Genomic DNA, 22,140 nt, shown 5'->3' with positions numbered 1-22,140 from the left:
TAAATCCATGCCTAAAATGGGAAGTATCTGACATATTCTTTTATGTTAGGATGGACAGTGTTGGTTTCGCAGATGTACAAAGTGAAGATGAGCTGTATGATTTTGACGTGGACATGGACCCTCCCAACTGGCAGCAACTTGTGAGCCGAGAAGTGTTGATGGGATTGAAACCCTATGAAATCAAGCGCCAAGAAGTGATTAATGGTGAGGTGGATGTTTTTTCCTAGCTCACCAAGCTCAAAGTTGAAACCTGTCCTCTGGAGCTCTGAAGGCCTTAAAGTTGGAAACTAGATCTGCTCAAAGTAGTGGCTGTCTGTTACTTGCAGAGTTTGTGTGTGTGAACTTGCGCTTGTTACTGATAAGTATCCTGAGGTGAGACCTATTTAGTTTTTAGGGAAAAAATAAAGGATATTAAGTGGTTGGACACTAAAAGGCCAGATTGCGATATTGTGAAAGAAAGCAAGAGGCGCTGCCTGGACAGCTGGAAAGCGTGAGATGAAAATGCAAAGCTACTACCAAAATTCATCTGCAAAATTTCATCTCAATTTCGGTTCTTGCAGTCCTGCAGAACACTGTGGCCGTATGAGCTGCTAAGAGCTCACTGTTTGAGGTAAATTAGGGGTCATGAATCAATTGGCTTCTCTGTTCCTTTCAGTATGGAAGTATAGCAGAGCATGGCTCTGTTCTGGAGCAAGCTGGAATATGAGCCAGCAAGGGGAGTGTTGGTGAGGGACCCTGTCCTAAGTTCATGCTTCTGGCTTCTGTTTGCTTCGCCTGTGGATTCACGTTGCCATATCTCTTTAAGCAGGCAGTTACAATCCTGCTTTCCCCTCTCTCTTCAGAATTGTTTTACACTGAGAGAGCTCATGTCCGCGCACTGAAGGTTCTACATAATGTCTTCTACCAGCGTGTCACCCGGGAAGGGATCCTCAACTCCAGCGACAAGCGGAAAATCTTTTCAAATCTGGAAGATATCCTTGGGCTTCATGGTAAGAGCAGCTGAGGAGCCGTTCAGCTTGGGAGCCTTGGCTGGAATTCTGGAATCAAATACCTGAAAAATTTAAGCAAGTGACCCTGAAACAAGAGGCAACCTTGTACAGCACTTGGGATGAAGAGGAATGCTACAGCTGTTCATCCTTTTGCATGTGTTTTTTTCCAGTTCTGATATACAAAGATATTTTGATAAGGATTGCATGCATCCAGTGTTTCAAACACTTGCTTTTTCTTATCTATGTACGCAGTCTATTGTGCCGATTCAGGCTTTGATGAATAGTCTTTATGGGTCAATAATCAAAACATTACACTTGCTGTGGAAGGGAACATGAAAACGAACCTGAAAGGATTGATGTCTTGCAGGTGGTTTTGAAGGGCACTGCTTTCTAATTGTTTAGAGAAAAGACTGTTCAGAATCAGTATTTCAGCTTTGCCACTGCATAATCAGCTGTATAATTTTATGCAGGTGGCTTGAAGTGTGTTCTGCATCATTCCTGTGTTTTTCAAAGGGCAGTGATATTGAACCTCAAAGCTAAGGCTGGAAAGGTTCTTAAGGGTCATTTGAAGATGAGTGCGACAGAATCATTGAGGTTGGAACAGATCTTTAAGGTCATCAAGCCCAACAATAAACCTCACGCTGCCAAGTCTACCACTAAACTATGTCCCTAAGCACCACATCCACACATCTTTTAAATTCTCGTAAGGGATATTAAAAGTCCCCTGGGCAGCCCTTCCCATGCAAAAGGGTTATATAAGGTTTTATTGGCTATTCTGTTAAATTTATTATGTTTTGGGGCATTTTTCATTTTTTCAATTTAATTTAAATTATTGCAAATCTAATCTTTTCCTAGAATAGCTTCTATTGAAAAATTTGAGCAGTATTAATATTTCCTTTTTCTTTTTTCCTCCAAGTTGCGCTGAACGATCAGATGAAAACTGTCCGAAAAAGGAACGAGACTTCTGTTATTGGCCAAATTGGGGAGGACTTGCTTTCCTGGGTAAAATCTTTTTTTTTTCCATATGGCATAGAATGACAGAGGCAGAGGTTAGTGAAGGTGGTTCCCAGCTAATAGGAAAGAAGGGTCTTTGAGTTGTCATTTCTGTGGAGCCAACACAGAGCTGCAGAATGAAGGTTGAAAGGAAGCAGGAAGAACTCGTAGGATTTCCGTTTGGCTGGAGATTAGAGTAGTTAAAGGAGGAAAAAAATAATTTCCTTGTGATGTATGGGTAGAGGAGAAAGGTAGTTTTGGAGACGTAAAGGGGAGAGTAGGATTTTGAAAATAACAGAATCGTAGAATGGGTTGGGTTGGAAGGGACCTCAAAGCCCATCCAGTCCCACCCCCCGCCATGGGCAAGGACATCTCCCACTGGATCAGGTTGCTCCAAGCCCCATCCAACCTGGCCTTGAACACCTCCAGGGATGGGGCAGCCACCACGTCCCTGGGCAACCTGTTCCAGGGCCTCCCCACCCTCGTGGTAAAGAATTTCTTCTTAAGGTCTCATCTCAATCTCCCCTCTTTCAGCTGAAAACCGTTCCTCGTTATCCTATCCCAGCACTCACAGAAGAGATCAAGAGCTCTTCTCCATTTATTTCTGCTCTGCTGCTACTGACGATGGAGACACGGCACTGCATTCTCCCTCTGGATCAGCAGTGCGTTTCTGGAAAGGATGGGATATGATAGGGCTGGAGACAGAAGAACTGTAGAGTTTGAGATATAAAGGGGTTCCTCAGTAGCCTGGGGCAATAGGGCCTTAAAGATAGAGTGGAAATTCCTTCTCTTATTGTGCCAGTAATTCCTTTCTTCCTTGTTGAGACCAGCTCTGCTACATGGCTATGTATCTGTTTGAGGTGGCACATGCTGAACTTGAATCCATCTAAATTCGGGTTTTTTGGCTTTCTGGCACAGTTCAGTGGATCAGCGGAGGAGAAGCTGAAGCATGCGACTGCCACCTTCTGCAGTAACCAGCCCTTTGCTCTAGAGGTCATCAAATCACGCCAGAAGAAGGACTCTCGCTTCCAGACTTTTGTGCAGGTGAATTTTATGTGAGGGTTTGAGCTGCCTGAGGATGTGGCTGGTGGCCAGCACAACATAATGAATGGTTGTAGATAAAGTTATTATAGTTGATGACATCATGTCTAACATTGTCTTCAGATTGGGATAATTTCCAATACTGTATTTATCTCTGTTAATCATTTCTGGAGGGAGGAGCCTTTAATTCAGGGGAATACAGAATGTCTTGATAGAGTACGGGGAAGCACATACTGCCCCAGGCAGAGGAGACATCTCATTTGCGGTGGCAGTTTCCCAAGTATGAGTACTTCTGTGGGGAAAATTCCTTACTGTAGTGCAGTTTTGCTGCACGCCATGGGCAGAAGGTGGGTGATAAACAACTATTCTGCCTGCCAGGAAAGGGGCTTGAATACCTATGACATTTGGAGCAGAGAAAATTATCTTCATTACCACCATCTGGGAAGAACTCCGGTAATCATAGAACCACACAATGCTTTGGATTGGAAGGGACCATAAAGCCCATCCAATTCCTGCCACCTGCCGTGTGCAGGGACACCTCCCACTGCATCAGGTTGCTCAAAGCCTCATCCAACCTGGCCTTGAACACCTCCAGGGATGGGGCAGCCACCACTGCTGTGGGCAACCTGGGCCAGAACCTCCCCATTGTGAAGAATTTATTCCTAATGTCTAATCTAAATCTTCCCCCTACCAATTTAAAGCCATTACCTGTTGTCCTAGCACTCCATACTCTTGTAAAGAGCCCTGCCCCAGCATTTCTGGAGCCCCTTTCAGTACTGGAAGGCTGCTGTAAGGTCTCCCTGGAGCCTTCTCTTCTCCAGGCTGAACAAGCCCAACTCTCTCAGGCTGTCCTTGTATGGGAGGTGCTCCAGCTCTCGATCATCTTCGTGGCCTCCTTTGGACTCACTCTAACAGTTCCATATCCTTCTTATGCTGGGGATTGCAGAGCTGGGCACAGGCTTCCAGGTAGTGTTTCAGGAGAGCAGAGTAGAGGAGGAGAGTTGCCTCCCTTGGCGAGGGTTGAGGTTATATTGAAAAATGGGCTGGAGTTTTGCTGTAGTGCAAAAGCCAAAACTGATCTCCTCCCTATATGGCAGTGCCAGAGATTGATTGGAGGTGGAACCAGGCCTCTTGTGCAGTAATGAGGGAAGGAAGCCACTGCTTTTGTGACAAGCCTTTCCCAATTGTAGTTGTGAACAGAGAGGGGATGAGTTATCTGAATGATAGATCTTGGCATTTCTTGTCTTGTACTTATTTACTGGAAAGTGAAGTAGTAGACGTTTATGCGATGAATAGATGTTACACGTTCAGGTAATTATAGTCTTAATAAAAATGACAAATGTAGTTATTGTGCTGTTTAATTGTAGGATGCTGAGAGTAATCCGCTGTGTCGCCGACTGCAACTGAAGGATATCATTCCCAAGGAGATGCAGAGGTTGACAAAGTACCCCCTTCTGCTGGATAACATTGCGAAGTACACAGGTAAAGCCTCTGCTCGGGTTTGTGTGTGCATCTTGGCAGGTTTTCTGAGTAAATGTGACTTCAAAGCATAGAAGAACAGTATGATTTTATGGGTCATGATCCATTTTCACTGTGACCTTGCTGCTGCCGTCCACAGGAGAGCAGGTTAAAGAAGAAAATCAATAACAATTTAAAAAAAAAATCTAGGTTTTGATTCTAAATTAAAATAATTTTCCTACTAAGGAAAAAAATTCAGTGCAAGGTAAGTGAAGGACGGTCTGCCCTGGGCTGTAGAATACAGAGTCATAGAATAGCTCGGCTTGGAAGGGACAAGTTCACCCTAATCATAATTAGGGAAACATGTGATACTCTGTTATCCTTGGTGTGTTTGTTTGCCTGTTAACTGAATTCATACTGTGGTTTCTAGTAGGGAGAATTGATGGGGTTTACCTCTGTTTATCTGCATGGGATCAAGTGACTTTGGCTGGAAAGATAACTCTCGCTGTTATCAAAGAGTGGTTTTTATAACCAGGCTGCGTGAATGTAGCCAGAGATACTTTATTCCTAAGCTGTTAAATAAAAACAGGCAATGTGGGTGGAAAAAGATCGCATGCAACACATTTTTTTTTTAAATATTTTATGTTAAAATAAACAAAAAGGTTTATGAGAAACGTAGAAGCCAGTAGTCACTTGCCAAATCCTGAGACTTTGGCCACCTGGCTGTATATGATCTTCAGTATCAACTCCTTTGTACCGTGGTGGAATCTCATTAAAGTTCTTAGGTTTCTTTGAGTACTTCTTGGATTCACATCAGTGGAGTGAAGAGTTGTCAGTTCCTTATGAAAGGGAGAGGAGCGAGTGCTGTGCTGTGTAGAATGATCATCAGAGGGCCGCTGTCTTGGGCAGGGCAGAAGGAATCCTGTCCTGTCACGAATCCACTTTTGTCAGTCCCCCTTTGAAATGTAGTGCTTTTGTTGTGATGCTATTTGAGGAATTTAAGCTCTCTTTCTCTGGTTTGAGGTCAGCAAATTGCACTAAATTTCTATGAAAGCGTTGTTGTTTCCTTTTTCTCTTACAGAACTGCCTGAAGAGAAAGAGAAAGTGAAGAAAGCAGCTGATCATTGTCGTCAGATCCTTAACCATGTGAACCAGGCTGTCAAAGAGGCGGAGAACAAGCAGGTAGGAGGTGAACGGAATGAGCATCAGGTGTTGGGGAGAAGAGAGTTGAAGGGTAGCACGGTGTTCTAAGACATGCAGAGTCTCTCTGTGAGTGACTTTATTGTGCTTAAACATGTTTTGTGGCACAAGGGTTCCTGTAAGAAGAGGAATCCTGGGCATTTGAGAATGTGTGGAAGTATTCATGACTGCACACTGAGTTTTGCTAATCAAAATGACCATTTTCATTGCATTTTCTGAAGCATTTGGAAGATTATCAGCGTCGTCTCGACCTGTCCTACTTGAAACAGTCTGAGGATCCAATGATGGATGAGTTCAGGGTGAGTGACAGCACTGAAGCAAATTTCCATATAAGTAGTGATTGCAACCCTTCAGTTTATGGCTCTTTCTACTACAGTGTTCTGATGTGCAATCAAGTGGTCTCTGGAGGTAAGTATTTCTATACAAAATTATAAAACCATTAGTCTCGGACACTTGAGGTTTGCTATCTTCTTGTTGATCCATGTGGATTTAACATCTTGGTTCTATAGGAGGAGGGGGAATAGCTTTAAATTGGAAAGGGAGAGGATTTAGACTAGACATTAGGAAGAAATTCTTCACGATGAGGGTGAGGAGGTCCTGGCCCAGGTTGCTCAGAGAAGCTGTGGCTGCCCGGTCCCTGGAGGTGTTCAAGGTGAGGTTGGATGGGGCTTCTAGCAACCTCATCCAATGGGAAGTGTCCCAGCCCATGGCAGAGTGTTGGAACTGGGTAGGTTTTAAGGTCCTTTCCAACCCAAACCATTCTGTGGTTCTGTGATGAAGCTTGTAGGTTTGTAAATCAAATCTTAGTTGTCTGTGAGGTAATGCACTTCTGTATCCCATAATGCTGATAAATCTTGTTATGGATATGTATCTCACCTGATCACATTGTAGGTGTGCTGTTGCAACTTGGGAGGCCTCAGGGAGCAATGAGATGTAGTGATACAGTTAGCTTTAAAAGAAGAGCTTTTACACAGGCTTTTGTAGAGGGGATCCACAAGTGTAGCCAAATGAACTCTAAGTCCAGTCTTAAAAGTACTGCATTTTAGGGCCCTATAAATTCTTGCGGTTACATTAGTTAAGCTGGTTACTTGCTATCAACATCCTTGGAGTGGGACTAACTTTAGGAAGTGTTCGTACTTCAAGTGAATGATGGGCACCAGTTGGCACTTGCAACTTGGAACAAAGTTCTAAATAAGAACCCTATACTCGGTCTACACCAGGACTCTTCTCCCTTCGCTTCTGCCTCTTTTCCTCGAAATTTGATACTTCATCCAAAATTCTTAAGTTTTCCTTCTGTCTGTTCCTCTATCTTGTATAGATTCCCTGCTGTTTATGTATCTCTTCCCTGTCTTCTTCAAAGTCAGTGTGTATCCCAACAAAATTTCTGTGAGGATCCTCGATAAAATTGTGCCATGTATCCTTCCACAAATAAATCCACAAGCATTTATTTAGGAAATGAACTTACTGGCAGTTATGAAATCTTGCTGCCGTTGATTGTAGGCTCCACGGTTTGGGAGGAAGGAGTTGTGAAAATTGTCACTTCTGCTTGCTGGCAGGTCTAAATGTCACAAGCACCGAAATGGCTGAAGAATCCATTGACATTATAAAGTCCATCAGATCATTGGAATGATTTGTATACCAGTATTTCATTTTGAGGCATGCTTGACTTGCAGATGGAGTGCTGATGCACAGTTGTAATACTGGAACTGGAAACTTTATATGGAATAAGGAGAAAAAAAGTCCGTCTAGAAATCAAACTATGTCCTTATGCCTTCGTAGCTTGAGTTAGAATGAAAATTCTCTGCCCTGTGGCTCCAGCATCTGCAATGGAGCGGTGAATGAGGAGGACTGAATCACAGAGTCATTTGTTTGGAAAAGACCTTTGAGATCATCGAGTCCAACTGTACCTGTCCACTGCTAAACCATATCCCTTGAGCGCCTCATCTTCCTGAGCGATGGTGACTCAACCACCTCCCTGGGAAGCCTCTGCCAGTGCCTGAGAACCCTTTTGGTGAACAATTTTTTCCTGGTATCTAACCTAAACCTCCCTGGCACAACTTAAGGACATTTTCTCGCATCCTATCCCTTGTTATCTGGGAGAAGAGACCAGCACCCACCTCCCTACAACCTCCTGTCAGGGAGTTGTAAATAGTGATGAGATCTCCACTCTGGCCCCCTTTATTCCAGGCTAAACAGCCCCAGGTCCCTCTCCTGTCCCACATTTCTTTTTCCATACTGGGTTTAGCTGCTCCTTTCTGAACTGGAGTGCCTGTACTAGCCTTCTATCTGACATTCCCATGCTTTACCATTACATGCTTCCATAGAAAGGTCACGATGCTACCTTTCTTTCTTTCTCTTGGGGGCAGAACTTGGACCTAACGAAGAGAAAAATGCTTCACGAAGGACCTCTCATTTGGAAGGTTAATCGTGACAAAACTATTGGTGAGTCCCATTTCATCAACTGACTTAAAGTTGTGTTTGATTTGGCTGAGAAGGAGCAAAAGCGTTTCAGCAGCAGTTTCCAGTTACAATTCTTACTTCCACCTATAATAATGTGTGTGTTCCTCAGAGCTGTTTAAATTACTCTTGTCAATTCTGAAATGTGCTGGATTATCATTAAGGCCATGCAGGGACACAGCAGTCAGTCATGAGATGATCCAGTTCCATCTATAGCTTTCTGCTACAGTTTTGATAATGAAGATTTGCAAGCTTTGCCTGGAATGGCAGAGCAGTGATTGCTGCCTCTGCCTGAGCAATCAAAAATGCAGCCTTTTTTCTTTCTGCAGGGGTGTGATATGAAACGCTGAATCTTTAACTCATTCTGAGTTCTGTTGCGCTCTGTGCAGATCTCTACACTCTGCTTCTGGAAGACATCCTGGTTCTGCTGCAGAAGCAAGATGATAAACTGGTACTGAAGTGTCACAGTAAGATCTTGGCATCGACAGCTGATAGCAAACACACCTTCAGTCCGATCATAAAACTGAACACCGTTCTGGTTCGTCAGGTGGCAACAGGTCAGTGTAACCGATTGGGAAAGCAAAAGAGGAAGCAAAAAATGAAGATTAGATCAGTTGGGTGTAGATATTCACATCTGGAGTCCTGCAGTCAAATGTGGAAAAATGTGTAGGTTTAATTCTTGGTTGTCCAACATCTTGCTTTGTGTGTATGAGCTGTTTAACTGATTTGCATCAGTAACAAGCATAACTTGAGTTTTAAATAGGCTTCTAAATTAAAGTACTCTGATAGTATTAGTTGAAAGGTACTTTTGAAATTATTAGGAAGGAATGGAGTAGAAATAAATCTGTTTCAGAATGTTCTGGGCAGTAATGACTTTTCTTTCAGGACTAATGGATTTCCTGGATAGGTAAAAATTGATGTTTGTTATAGCGCTGGAGGGTTAACTTCTGAACTCCTCTTTCATTGCTTCTGGTTGGGATTATGCACAGTTTGGGGAATTATCGGGAAGCTATGTGTGACAAGGCATCTCATTAAATTCTTCCCTCCCTGTGTCGCTTCAGATAACAAGGCTTTCTTCGTCATCTCCATGTCAGAAAATGGCGCTCATATTTATGAACTGGTGGCACAGACTGTCTCAGAAAAGAATGTGTAAGTAATGGGTTCAGCTCCATCTGCCGCTTGATTTGTTGTACTAGCAAGTTCTTCTACATCTGCTTTGCCTGTAGGAACTGCGCAGGTGTCTGAATTACCTGAGTTCCTTCTCTAGGCTTGGCCAAAAACATAGCTATGGTGGCCTGTGCAGGAATTACAGAATCATAGAATAGTTTGGGTTGGAAAGGACCTTAAAGATCATCCAGTTCCACTCCTCCTGCTGTAGGCAGGGACACCTCCTGCTGTTTGTGAACAGAGAAGGCCTTGTGGGGGATGTGGCAGTAGGTGGACGCCTAGGACAATGCGATCATGAGATGATCGGGTTTTCAGTTCTAGGTGAAGTGAAGAGGGTGGTTAGCAGGTCAGTAGCACTAAATTTCCAGAGGGCAGACTTTGAACTCTTCAGAAGGCTGGTTGGCAAAGTCTCATGGGAGACAGTACTTAAGGGCAAGGGAGCCCATGAGGGCTGGGAGCTCTTCAAAAAGGAAATCCTAGCAGCTCAGGAGAAAGCCATCCCCATGTTCCGGAAAAAAAGCCGGCAGGGGAGAAACCCAGCTTGGTTGAACAGAGAGATCTTGAGTGATATCAAGAAGAAGAGAAATGTTTATGGGCTTTGGAAGAAGACACAGGCCTCTTGGGTGGACTACAGGAGGGAAGTGAGACTGTGTAGAGGAAAAAATCAGAAGGGCTAAGGCTCAACTAGAAATCAGATTGGCAAAGTCTGTGAAAGATAACAAAAAATCTTTCTATAAATATATGAATAATAAAAGGAGGAGTAGGGAGACCATACAGTCCCTATTGGACGCAGAAGGGACAACAGTGGCAGGGGATGAGGAAAAGGCTGAGGTACTTAATGCCTTCTTTGCCTCAGTCTTTAATTGTAAAGAAAGTCGTTCCATCTGTGTACAAACCCAGGAGCTAGAGGAGCAAAATGAGGCTCCCATGATCCAAGAGGAGGTGGTCAGAGCCTTGCTAGCCCGACTAGACATCCACAAGTCTATGGGGCCGGACGGGATTCACCCTAGGGTATTGAAGGAGCTGGCGGATGTGCTGGCCAAACCCCTTGCCATCATCTTCCAACAGTCCTGGAAGACTGGGGAAGTCCCTCTGGACCGGAGGCTGGCTGATGTTGTGCCCATGTACAAGAAGGGTCGCAGGGAGGACCCAGGAAACTACAGGCCTGTCAGTCTGACCTCAGTGCCAGGGAAAGTCATGGAGCAGGTAATCTTGAGTCCAGTCAACACGGGTTCACAAAAGGCAGGTCTTGCCAAACTAACCTGATCGCCTTCTATGACAAAGTGACTCGGCTGCTGGATGAGGGAAAGGCTGTGGATGTGGTCTTCCTGGACTTCAGTAAAGCCTTTGACAGAGTTTCTCACAGCATTCTGCTTGAGAGACTGTCAGCCTCTGGCCTGGACAGGCGCACACTCTCCTGGGTGGAAAACTGGTTGGATGGCCGGGCCCAGAGAGTGGTGGGAAATGGAGTTAAATCCAGCTGGAGGCCAGTGACAAGTGGGGTTCCCCAGGGCTCGGTGCTGGGTCCAGCCCTGTTCAATGTCTTTATCAATGACCTGGATGAAGGCATCGAGTGCACCCTTAGCAAGTTTGCGGGCGACACTAAGCTGGGTGGAAGTGTCGATCTGCTGGAGGGTAGGGAGGCTCCAAAGGGATCTGAACAGGCTGGACCGCTGGACAGAGTCCAATGGCATGAGGTTTAACAAGGCCAAATGCCGGGTCCTGCACTTGGGGCACAACAACCCTATGCAGTGCTACAGACTAGGAGAAGTCTGTCTAGAAAGCTGCCTGGAGGAGAGGGACCTGGGGGTGCTGGTTGACAGCCGACTGAATATGAGCCAGCAGTGTGCCCAGGTGGCCAAGAAGGCCAATGGCATCTTGGCTTGCATCAGAAACGGTGTGACCAGCAGGTCCAAGGAGGTTATTCTCCCTCTGTACTCAGCACTGGTGAGACCACTCCTCGAATCCTGTGTTCAGTTCTGGGCCCCTCACCACAAGAAGGATGTTGAGGCTCTGGAGCGAGTCCAGAGAAGAGCAACAAAGCTGGTGAAGGGGCTGGAGAACAGGCCTTATGAGGAGCGGCTGAGAGAGCTGGGGGTGTTTAGCCTGGAGAAGAGGAGGCTGAGGGGAGACCTCATTGCTGTCTATAACTACCCGAAAGGAGGTTGTGGAGAGGAGGGTGCTGGCCTCTTCTCCCAAGTGACAGGGGACAGGACAAGAGGAAATGGCCTCAAGCTCCACCAGGGGAGATTTAGGCTGGACATTAGGAAAAAATTCTTCACAGAAAGGGTCATTGGGCACTGGAACAGGCTGCCCAGGGAGGTGTTTGATTCACCTTCCCTGGAGGTGTTCAAGGCACGGGTGGATGAGGTGCTAAGGGGCGTGGTTTAGTGTTTGATAGGAATGGTTGGACTTGATGATCTGGTGGGTCTCTTCCAACCTGGTTATTCTATGATTCTGTGATTCTCTCTGGCTCTCTCCAGCCCCTTTTCTGACACTAAAAATGCTTTTCTTTTCCCTTACAATTCTGGTCTTACCTGGCTGCCTGCCACATCAGTAACTGAAATAATCCTGCGTCTTCACACAGAACCCATTAGCCTCGTAGGCTGATGTCACCCCAATGCATGAGTTGGTTCCCTAGCTAAACATGTTTTCTCCTTTGGCAGAAATGCTTTTATTCTAAACTGCAAGCAGGGCATAGTCTTATTTGTGTGATGCATAGCAACTGCTTCAGCGTGTCATATCTAACACTCTTCAGTAATATGTGAGATGTTACTTAATGCTTGTATATATGTTCGTATATAAAATAGCTGTCTCTCCTGACAGCTCCTGCTAAAGTCCTGTCATTCATTTCCTTCTGCTGAAGAACATCCTGGGGAGGTTGAGTGCTGTGCTGTGCTGCCTCACTTGTGGCTGCAAGATATTGCATTGAATATAACAATTTTAAAGAGATGCTTCTCTTGATAAGAAATGCAGGTTTAATATTAGCTGGATTTAAGAGGTGTTAAATAGTAAATTCATTATGTTTTGTGCCTTGCATGTTTTTATTTGATGTTTCTACTGCAGGTGGCAGGATCTTATAGCTCAGATGGCAGGGACTGTAAAAATGGGGAGCGCTAGAAGAGTGATTCCATTGCCGCAGTCAGGACCTGGCGAGTAAGTCAAAGTAACCGGAGGAGGAAAGACTGGTCTCTCTTTTTCTACTTCCCCTTCTTCTGCTCAAGGATTGCCAGCCCGAGCACTGGTTCTCATGCAGTAATTCAGAGATACTCGCCTAACAGAATGTGTTCGTTTTCTCCTCCCCACAGAGAAGAGCGTGAAGAAGAGGAGCAGCAGAAGCTCAAAGAGCAGCATGACATTCCTGCCAGTAGTCTACAAAGTCCAGGTGAGACAGTGGTCTGGGAAAATGGTACCTGTAGATTTGATGTATGGAGCCAATTCCTTGTGGCTTGGGCATCTTTTGTTAGCTTTGAAGTTTTTCTGGCAAAGAATGATTTCTTTACGAGCCGTGTAAAGAAGTGATTCTGAACCTCTCGGTAACATAGTTCCTGCTATTTCTGTCTGATTTATAAATTACTGGGAAAGATTCTTCCCCTCCCAGCCCAACCCAACCCCTCGGAAGAATTGGCCATTTACCAAGTCCACACTGAAGAACTGTATTTTTTAGTGTTTTCAGAGATTTCTGTATGAAGCAGAAGTTCCTGCGGTTTATCCTCGCATTTGACAGGGTTGTTGAACCTGAATGTATGATTTCTGTTTCCTAGATAAAGATTTGGGCCTCGAACCTCCCTTAATACTCAGTGCTCAGTTGTCTTCACCCATTGTGTCTGAGAAGTCCAAGGTGGAAAGTCTTCTTGTGTCAGAAGGACAGTTTGACAAAGTGCAGCAGGCAGACCTGACGCTGAAAGATTCTTCTGCATGCTATGAGCACACAGCCACCGGCTTACCCTCGGTATCAGAAGGACAGTGGGCATTGGATGCATTAAGGAACTGTAAGTATCCGGGCGATGTGTCTGGTGGGATGTGATTTTGACATGGAAGTTATTAGGTCCACCATCTAAATCAAGGAGCTAAAATAAAATTTAAAGCCCATTTCTATTAAATATCAATTCTGTCTGTGCTGTAGATCACAGCATGGCAAAGCAAAATGGATCTGACAGCAAAGAATTCCAAGCTCTGAATTCATCTACTGGCCTTTTGTTTTGATATAGGGATTAAATTGTTTTCCTGTGGGATTTCTACATACAAAATGATGGTAGTAATGAGTCGTAACTTCTTGTCCATGATGACTAAGCCATACTGCAGAGCTTTGTGCAGTGCTGCACGGTGCCGTTCCTAGTCAGCAGTTTTTGAAGGCAATGCAATTAGTCTGTGGATGGATCTTCGTGGCACTGGAGCAGAACAGGAGAGGCTGCATGAGGTGCAGAACATGATTTTGCCTTTTTTTTTTTGGTAAAATCCTGTAAACGGGATTGGATATTTGTGACGTATATTGGATATATGCTTGTCAAAGTGCTTCCCACTGGACTGGAGGCTGGCTGATGTTGTGCCCATCTACAAAAAGGGCCGCAGGGAGGACCCAGGCTGCCCAGGGAGGTGGTTGAGTCACCTTCCCTGGAGGTGTTTAAGGCACGGGTGGACGAGGTGCTGAGGGATATGGTTTAGTGTTTGGTAGGAACGGTTGGACTCGGTGATCCGGTGGGTCTCTTCCAACCTGGTTATTCTGTGATTCTGTGAAAGTCTAGGTTTGGATTTTCTGAGGACTTGGGAGGTGGTTGGATTTCATCAGATCAGTACTTGTGTGTGTGGAAAATAATTTTTCCTGATGGACAGATTATTCTGTCACATTATTTAGGGAAGGTTTTAAATCACTGCCTCTGGGATACCTCCTTTTAGAGGCTTTTCAGAGGCTTCAGACCTTATGTATTTATTTTTATCACCGTTTTTCCTCCTTTTAGAGGATATATGCAACCTTTTAGGGCTATGCAACCTACTTTATCAGCTCTAGCAGCGCAATTCCTAAATGTAACTTCCTAAAATTTTGATTAATTCATTAATTTATGTATCTCTTCCTGGCAACTTCAAAATGGACACAAATCCCTGGGTTGCACGTGGAGGGAATAATCGTATTGCTTCTCTAAGGGTTGTTTGCTTTTACCAAAACGCAAAGCATTCCTATCCTTGGCCAGGTCCTTCTTCCATCTCTGTACAAGAAATGACAGTTTTCTTCAATCTTGGCTCTTTCTGATGCATTTATTCTCTTTCTTATGGGATCCAAAGTCCTTTTCTAATTCTGAATTAGTACAGCCCTAGCATTTTGTGACCACTCAGACTGGAAGGAGCAACCCTGTAACAGCAACAGCGGGTCACTCCTGTTCAGATCAGAGCCTTCCACTTATCTGAGTGACTGTTCTGTTGTAGGAAATCATAGCTTATCTTGGGTGTTACATGAGCATTACATAGTGAAAATGAACAGAGTTCTTGACAGAATCCTATTTATTAGAAGAGCCACGAAGCTGGTGAGGGGGCCAAAGATCAAGTTTTACGAGGAGCCGCTGAGGGAGCTGGGGTTGTTTAGCCTGGAGAAGAGGAGGCTGAGGGGAGACCTCATTGCTCTCTACAACTACCTGAAAGGAGGTTGTAGAGAGGAGGGTGCTGGCCTCTTCTCCCAAGTGACAGGGGACAGGACAAGGGGGAATGGCCTCAAGCTGTACCAGGGGAGGTCCAGGTTAGATATCAGAAAGAAATTTTTCACAGAAAGGGTCATCGGGCACTGGCAGAGGCTGCCCAGGTAGGTGGTTGAGTCACTGTCCCTGGAGGTGTTTAAAAGACGGGCAGATGAGGTGCTCAGGGGCATGGTTTAGTATTTGATAGGAATGGTTGGACTCGATGATCCAAGAGGTCTTTTCTAACCTGGTGATTCTATGATTCTGAGATTTTTATTTTGAGCAATGTGCCTTTATTATGAAACGCTTGGTTGGGATAATTTCAGAGCTAAAGGAATGTGAATTGAAGTTCAAACAAGCATAAATTTTTATTAAATTTTAGGAAAAATGTCTTTAATTTTTGAATCTGTCACAGTTGCTTGCAATATTCCCAATATGTTTGGTTCTCAGGTGAGAATCCCCTACTGTGGCCATAATTTTTAGTTCACTTGAGGGCATGGGTGAAACGTGGGCACTCACCTGCACTCCTTCTCGCTTGCTGGGTATTTTCAGTTAATGATTTCTCTGCTTTTCCCCAAGCAAAATGGAGCTTACAGTGACACATTTGCTCTCACATGTAAGGTGAAACATAGAGTAAGGCTTCAGACCTTATATGTTTATTTTCATCCTTGTTTTTCCTACCAAGAGCGATGGGAGGACAGGCTGCTAGGAAAGGGTGACCTTTCTGTCTAGTATAATCACTGTTAGGGAGGTTATGGTCTGTGAAGCCTTGTGACCGTTGTTTCTCTTTGCAGTGGGCTTGCTGAAACAATTGTTGGTACAGCAGCTTGGCTTTTCTGAGAAGGGAAGCCTTGAAGAGCGTCAGCGCTTTCCCAGGTTTAGGACCATATCTCAAGAAGCCCAAACGGAGAGTGGGAGTGAGCCTGGACTACAGCACTCTAACAATAACAAATTTCACCAGCCTGGAACAGACAGAATGCTTCCGCGAACTAATGAGTCCATGGCTAGTTATGACCTCCGGACTTCGGCTGAATCGCCAGCTCCAGGGGATGCCGTGCAGCTGGTGGGGAGAGAGACCAGGTCAAGTAGTAGCTCAGCAATAGACCACATGAGTATGAATCTGGAGATCTCAGCCACGGAGCTGGAAGGGGTGGGTGCTGATGAAAGTGGGGAGCATTTTTTTGATGCTCGAGAAGCTCACAGTGATGAAAATCCATCTGAAAATGAACTGATGGAAAGGAAGGAGGAAGAGGATGTGCAAATACGGATCTCAGGTGAGCGAATTTCATTCATGCATTACACGATAGTCTGTCCAGATTCGGTACTAGAGGCTTGAGTTCAGTTTTAAATAGAAGATGCTAAAGAAAATCCTAGTATGTTTTAGAATCATGGAGTGGTTTGGGTTAGAAGGGACATTGAAGACCATCCAGTTCCATCCAGGGACACCTCCCACTGGATCAGGTTGCTCCAAGCCCCATCCAACCTGGCCTTGAATACCTCCAGGGATGGAGCAGCCACCGCTGGGCAGCCCCGTTCCAGGGCCTCCCCACCCTCATGGTAAAGAATTCCTTCTAAGATTTCATTTCAATCTTACTTCTTTCAGCTCAAAACTGTTCCTCCTCATCCTGTCCCTGCACTCCCTGTTCAAGAGCCCCTCCCCAGCTTTCCTGGATCCCATTTCGGTACTGGAAGCTGCTCTAAGGTCTCCCCACAGCCTTCTCTTCGCCACACTGAACAACCCCAACTCTCTCAGCCCATCTCAGTCTTCCTCTCTTGCTTGTATGGTATAGGACACCTAAAATTAACTCTGTCCTTGACAGTCATTTAGCCCTGAAAAGGGCTGTGCAAACATGGACCTAATGAATTCTCTCCCTTATGAAAGGAGAAGCTGAAATGCTGTGACAGACTGTAATTATATAGGCATGGGCACAATGCAAATTCTTCATTGCAGTTGCCATTGGATCGCTTTATCTCTCGACTGACTGCTGGGACCTGTAGGGAAGATGTTTTCCCTGAAGGCAAAGTGCTTCCTTAGTCTCTACACACCCAGCCCCCATGACTTAAAATCTTTTGTAGATCCTGTGTTGGCTTCTCTGATCAAGCTTCGAAAAGAAACTTACCATTTAGCTCTGCACTGTTAATTGTCTCCTGCGACCTCATCCCAGTGTGAAGCTCTTAAAAGCTTATTGGTTTTGTTACCTCTGTTATTATTACTACATACACTATATTTGGCAGTTACCTGAGCAGCATCTCAAAGTAGACCTATTCTAGCCTCTGAGGAGGGTGTAGAGCTATTAAAGCTGCAGGAAACCAGCTCGAGGACAGCAGCCGTGAGCGCTTTCCAAACACAAAGTATGTTAAGACCATGAAAGTGTAATCACAGAATGGTTTGGGCTGGAAAGCACCTTAGAGCTCATCCAGTTCCAATCCCAAACATGGTGACACTGTGTGAAATTTAACACAGAATCTGAGTTTTATCTCATGTGCATTTTCTAGCAGGAGAAGCTATTAGTATGTGGGTTCTATGTGACTGTTAGTCCTGAAATCTCTTATCCATGCTTATGCTTTTATTTAAAAATTGGATTCTGTCAATGTGAATAAACCAATTTGTGACTGTTTGAATGCTGCCTTCCAACTACATATTGAAAATAATCTCTCTTTCCCTGCATTAGTGTGACATTTTAAATTATTAAAACCGCACCAGCAACTTGAAGCATCTAATTTACTTGTCACCTTTTACACTGTTCACTTTCGTCGCTGTGCAGGGACATCAAAATTTGAATGGCCTGTTTTACTCAGTTTTACCTCCACATGCTGGCTTTGCTGTAATATTGTAAAGAAATTATTTAGTATAACCCTATAGTGAGGTGCAGGTTGTGAAAGCCTTTATATCTAGAATTGCTTTATCTTTTTAACGTGCCATCAGCAAGAGCACTTTTAAAGGTAATCGATCTAAAAGCATACTCGGTACCGTAGCTGGTTAGCAGAGGTAAGAAATCTTAGCAGGCTGATTTGCGGGTACCATTAGTGTAAGTGCAGGGTTTTCAGACATTATAATAGAAACAGATTCTGGATGATCCAAGGGCTGGAGCACCTCTGCTGTGAGGACAGGCTGAGAGAGTTGGCGTTATTCAGCCTGGGGATGAGAAGGCTCTGGGGAGAACTTGGAACAGCTTCCAGTGCTGAAAGAGGATCCAGGAAAGCTGGGGAGGGGCTCTTGATCAGGGAGTGCAGGGGTAGGATGAGGGGGAATGGCTTTAAACTGGGAGGGGGAGGATTTAGATTAGACATTGGGAAGAAATTCTTCACAATGACAGTGGGCCCAGGTTGCCCAGAGCAGTGGTGGCTGCACCATCCCTGGAGGTGTTAAAGGTCAAGTTGGATGGGGCTTTGATCACCCTGATCCAGTGGGAGGTGTCCCTGCCCATGGCAGCAGGGTGGACTGGATGGGCTTTGAGGTCCCTTCCAACCCAAACCATTCAATGATTCTATGAGGGAAGGCAATTAGCTCATCTAATAATGTAATTCTCAAATTGCTGTCCAAGAACCAGCTATCATCTCTGAAGCCTAATTCAGAACCAAGCCAGTCCGGTCTGTTAGAATCACCATGCTGTGTTATGTTCATAAATGTTTGGGGTTTTTTTTATCCATTTAAAAATGTCTCAGGAGATGAGGCCTCTCGCCACTTATGTTTCTTAAAGTCTGCTTAAAATGCCTGCAGTTCAGTGGTTCTCGGTGATTATTGAGCAGGAGGTGTTAGTAAAAAGCTGTTCTCTTGTCAGGAAATTATTTGATCCTTGATGGATATGGAACAGTGCAGGAGAGCTCCACAGATGAGGAGGTATCATCTCTAGTTCTCCAGTGCACTGCTGGTGGCCTCACCTCTTTGGACTCTGCACAGCAGCAGCCACTTTCCCCGCGGGACACCCAGTCGGATGGAGGAGGCTCCCCATTTGCTGAGGAGATGATGGCCTCACGCTGGGGGGGATTGGAAGAGTCCTGCTCCTTGGGAGCAAGCCCTCACTTCTCTCTGGAGTCACGCCGGCAGGTGATGCAGTATATTCAGAAGATAGAGGATGACCTTGAAAAGTTAAAGGTACATTGGGTTTCTATTTGCAGCATCAACGTTTTCATATTCTTTGGTTTTGTTTTAGAGAAGAGCTTGAAAGTAATTTTGAGGGTGAAGAAAGGCAGCCATGCCTTTTTTTTGTCTTTGGTTCTCATCTCTGGAAGCTTTTTGAAGCAGAAACTTGGTGCTGTTTTGCTTGCGTTAAGCTGTGGGTTATGAGAAGCAAATAGTTCTGCTAGAGCTAGCGGGTGTGTCTATCACTTTGATTTGAATTTGGAGAGAGTCCTGAGGAATGGGACAAAACCGATGCCATTCTGCAACAACGGAGTTTTGAAGGGACCACTGACCTAAAGAAGATCAATTCCTGACGTGAAAAGACTGATCAAATCTGTTGCACACTGCTGCTAATGTCAAATGAAGGTGCTAAGCTGCAGTAGACCAATAACAAGGTTTTTACCCTCACTATATTCAAACTGATTTTTTATTCGTGATGAAAATTCTTTGTCCATAATGGCCCTTGCTGTAGGAGGTTTATGGCATCTTGAGGTATGAGACATCCCAACATGTTAACTCAGTAGCCAGCCTTTAACTTAACTGAAACCTTAAAATAAAGTGGAACATTGCATGCCGATGGAAGGCCTGATAAAGATGCTGATAAGGAGTTGAGATCCATTGTGGGTCACTTGTAGCAACATGGGTGATTCCCGTCCACTCCTGTGATGGAACTTCTCCTTTCCCATTTGAAGTCCTCGTTGTTCACTTGGCAAACAGAGAAAGAGATAAATGAGGTTTGAGGCTTTTTTGTTGTTGTTTTTTAGGAGGTGGAGGAGGACTACATAATTCTCCGACGCCAAGGGCTGGCTGGATCAGCCTCCACGGGAGAGCACTCAGGTACGCAACCAGACTGTAATTGGTAACAGATACCACATTAGCTTCAGACATTAAACAAAGAGCACAAAGTCAATTATTAATGTTTCTCACACGCACACAAAAGGTTTCACCTGCTTCAGCAGCTCTCACAGGGCTGAGACCGTGCTAATTCCAGGAAAGGTCAGTAGAATCCACTGAGATTCACGTGTGCAAAGGAGCTCTTTCTTTCCTCTGAAAAGGTTGTTTGCAACCTGTCTCACCCCTACCTGCCAAAGACCTGCATCTCAGGATGTCCATCTTCTCTTTCAAAGAAGGATAAATTGAAGTAAAGTCCCAAAGGAAGGTTGTTGAATGTGTAGAATTATTACAATCTGTCTTTCCTTTCTCTGCAGGGTCTCTGATGGCTGTGGGAAGTGGTTACCATAGTCTTTTAAATTTGCCTTAGGCATCTTAGAGATGTAATTGCTGGAGTTACTAAAAAGGTCTTAAGGTTAAATGAGTGTGAGATGCTTTCTCAGCTAGAACTGCTAGCAGAAACGGTAGACATAAATTTCTCCTTGCACCCTTTCTCAACCCCCTTTTGTTTTCCTCTTTCAGACAAAAGCTAGTCGTGTTTGCAGGAGTGGCTGAAGATTGGATGAAGCATATCAGGACGCAGCACCCGCTGTCTTCCTTTGTGGACTCTGAGACGAGAGGGCTTGGACCATCCAAATGTGACCCATACTCTAGCAAAGTGGGCATGGGGTGCTTTTCCTGTGGGGCATCTGCACTATCTTGTCAGTGAGGGAGTCTGTTTTATTCTCCTCCTCTCCTTGCTACCAGAAATTCAATGTTCAGAACAGAAAAACCAAACCAAATGTACAGAGCTTTGGGTGTAGGATATAAAAATGTATTTAGACATTTAAAAAAAAAATCAATGTATTTATTTGACTTCATTCCGTGTATCAAAAGCACATTTTAATTTTTTTAATATGCCTTTTTTTTTTTGTTGTATTTTAATTGGGTAGCGACAGTCCTAGCCCTCTGCATACAGTACACCCTGCATGCCACGGCTCCTGAACCAAAGGTCAGGGCTGAGGGGAGAGGGTGTGCCTATGTGCAAGTCTTCACTAGACTGGACTCTGCCCTCCCTGTTGGTGATCAAACTGCCACACGAAGAGCTGCTTATGAAGGTGTTAGGATGGCTTGTGACTGGAACTATCTGTATTTGAGAATTGCATGGGAAACACGTCACCACGTGTCTAACGAGACTTCTCCATGCACTAAATAGCCAGGCACTTGAGACAGGCAAATTCCCTTCTCCTCTCTCCTGTTAGGGATCTTCTTTGATGTGTAGGATCAGACTAGGAGAAGAGAAAGATAGGTTTAATTTTTTCTTGACTTTGTTGGCTTTGATGATAGTCTTGGTTGTAAAGTGATAAAAATATTTCGACCTGCAGCACTTTTGTAACTCTTCTCTGGATCAAAAAAAAAAAAGAAAAAAATGCAAACCCAGAAGTGTTTCAAAGACATGGGGCAGAGCTGCCCTTGATTCACTACTGAAAGAATAAGGGCTGCCATGGGAGTTAGCCACAGGTACTGCTGATTATAGGGCCAGTACGTTTCAGTACCTGAAAGTATGTCTTGCTGAGGGCTTGGGGTGGGTTCGGAGGTTTTTGGGGTGTAGGGTTGGATTGTCTGGTTTCTTTTTTTTATAACAAACCTGATTTGTGCCAATGTGTTCTCACTGAAACATATGTGCAAAACAAAGCCTGAAACAGCTCTCTAGGACTTTCTTTAGCCTGTTCTAATGGGTTTTGCTGTTGGAATTCTTTCCAGTCTGGGAACAAGATGGTAACTATAGGGCTGCCAGCAGCGCTGATGTTGGACAGTCTAAGCTGTCTGTGCGTCTGCTCTGAAGTTGGCCCTGGGACAAGCAGTCCTGCACCGCACAGGGTGGATCAGGCTATCCTTGGTGTCACGGACATCGTGAATGCAGCTGCTAGTGGCAGGTGTGTCAGGCAGCCTTTTTTTGCACCCTCTTCCCAAGTTTTGAAGTATTTAATGAACCCAAACTGAACGCTGTGCCAAACCTGTGAATCCCCTCAACCCATCAGAACTGCTGTAGAGTTGTGTGTGTCACTGTGTGCACCATGAAGTGCTGAGAATGTGTCTTGGGTCAACATAAAGATCACACTCCCTGCTCCTCTGAAACAAATGTTTTCTCTTGAGCAGCTGGCAAGAAATCACA

General features: G+C 44.7%; 1 protein-coding gene across 2 annotated transcripts in view; it reads left to right on the top strand.

Annotated features, from left to right (window-relative positions):
• ARHGEF12 (Rho guanine nucleotide exchange factor 12) overlaps positions 1-22,138 on the top strand; it is an 84,083-nt gene extending 61,945 nt beyond the window's left edge. For both annotated transcript variants that reach the window (XM_069876279.1, XM_069876278.1), the window contains 17 exons: positions 50-204; positions 843-989; positions 1,906-1,991; positions 2,901-3,026; positions 4,391-4,505; positions 5,563-5,663; positions 5,903-5,980; positions 8,048-8,123; positions 8,528-8,695; positions 9,200-9,287; positions 12,372-12,461; positions 12,614-12,690; positions 13,070-13,297; positions 15,766-16,245; positions 18,754-19,067; positions 19,859-19,931; positions 20,508-22,138. In XM_069876279.1, the coding sequence (XP_069732380.1) occupies positions 50-204; positions 843-989; positions 1,906-1,991; positions 2,901-3,026; positions 4,391-4,505; positions 5,563-5,663; positions 5,903-5,980; positions 8,048-8,123; positions 8,528-8,695; positions 9,200-9,287; positions 12,372-12,461; positions 12,614-12,690; positions 13,070-13,297; positions 15,766-16,245; positions 18,754-19,067; positions 19,859-19,931; positions 20,508-20,518 (2,413 nt within the window). In that variant the 3' untranslated portion in view covers positions 20,519-22,138. The remainder of the gene's footprint in view (positions 1-49; positions 205-842; positions 990-1,905; positions 1,992-2,900; positions 3,027-4,390; positions 4,506-5,562; positions 5,664-5,902; positions 5,981-8,047; positions 8,124-8,527; positions 8,696-9,199; positions 9,288-12,371; positions 12,462-12,613; positions 12,691-13,069; positions 13,298-15,765; positions 16,246-18,753; positions 19,068-19,858; positions 19,932-20,507) is intronic.
• The last annotated feature ends 2 nt before the right edge of the window (positions 22,139-22,140 follow it).

This window comes from Phaenicophaeus curvirostris, chromosome 25 (genome assembly GCF_032191515.1).
Source record: "Phaenicophaeus curvirostris isolate KB17595 chromosome 25, BPBGC_Pcur_1.0, whole genome shotgun sequence".
Lineage (NCBI taxonomy): Eukaryota > Metazoa > Chordata > Aves > Cuculiformes > Cuculidae > Phaenicophaeus > Phaenicophaeus curvirostris.
This window is presented reverse-complemented; position numbering and strand designations above follow the sequence as displayed.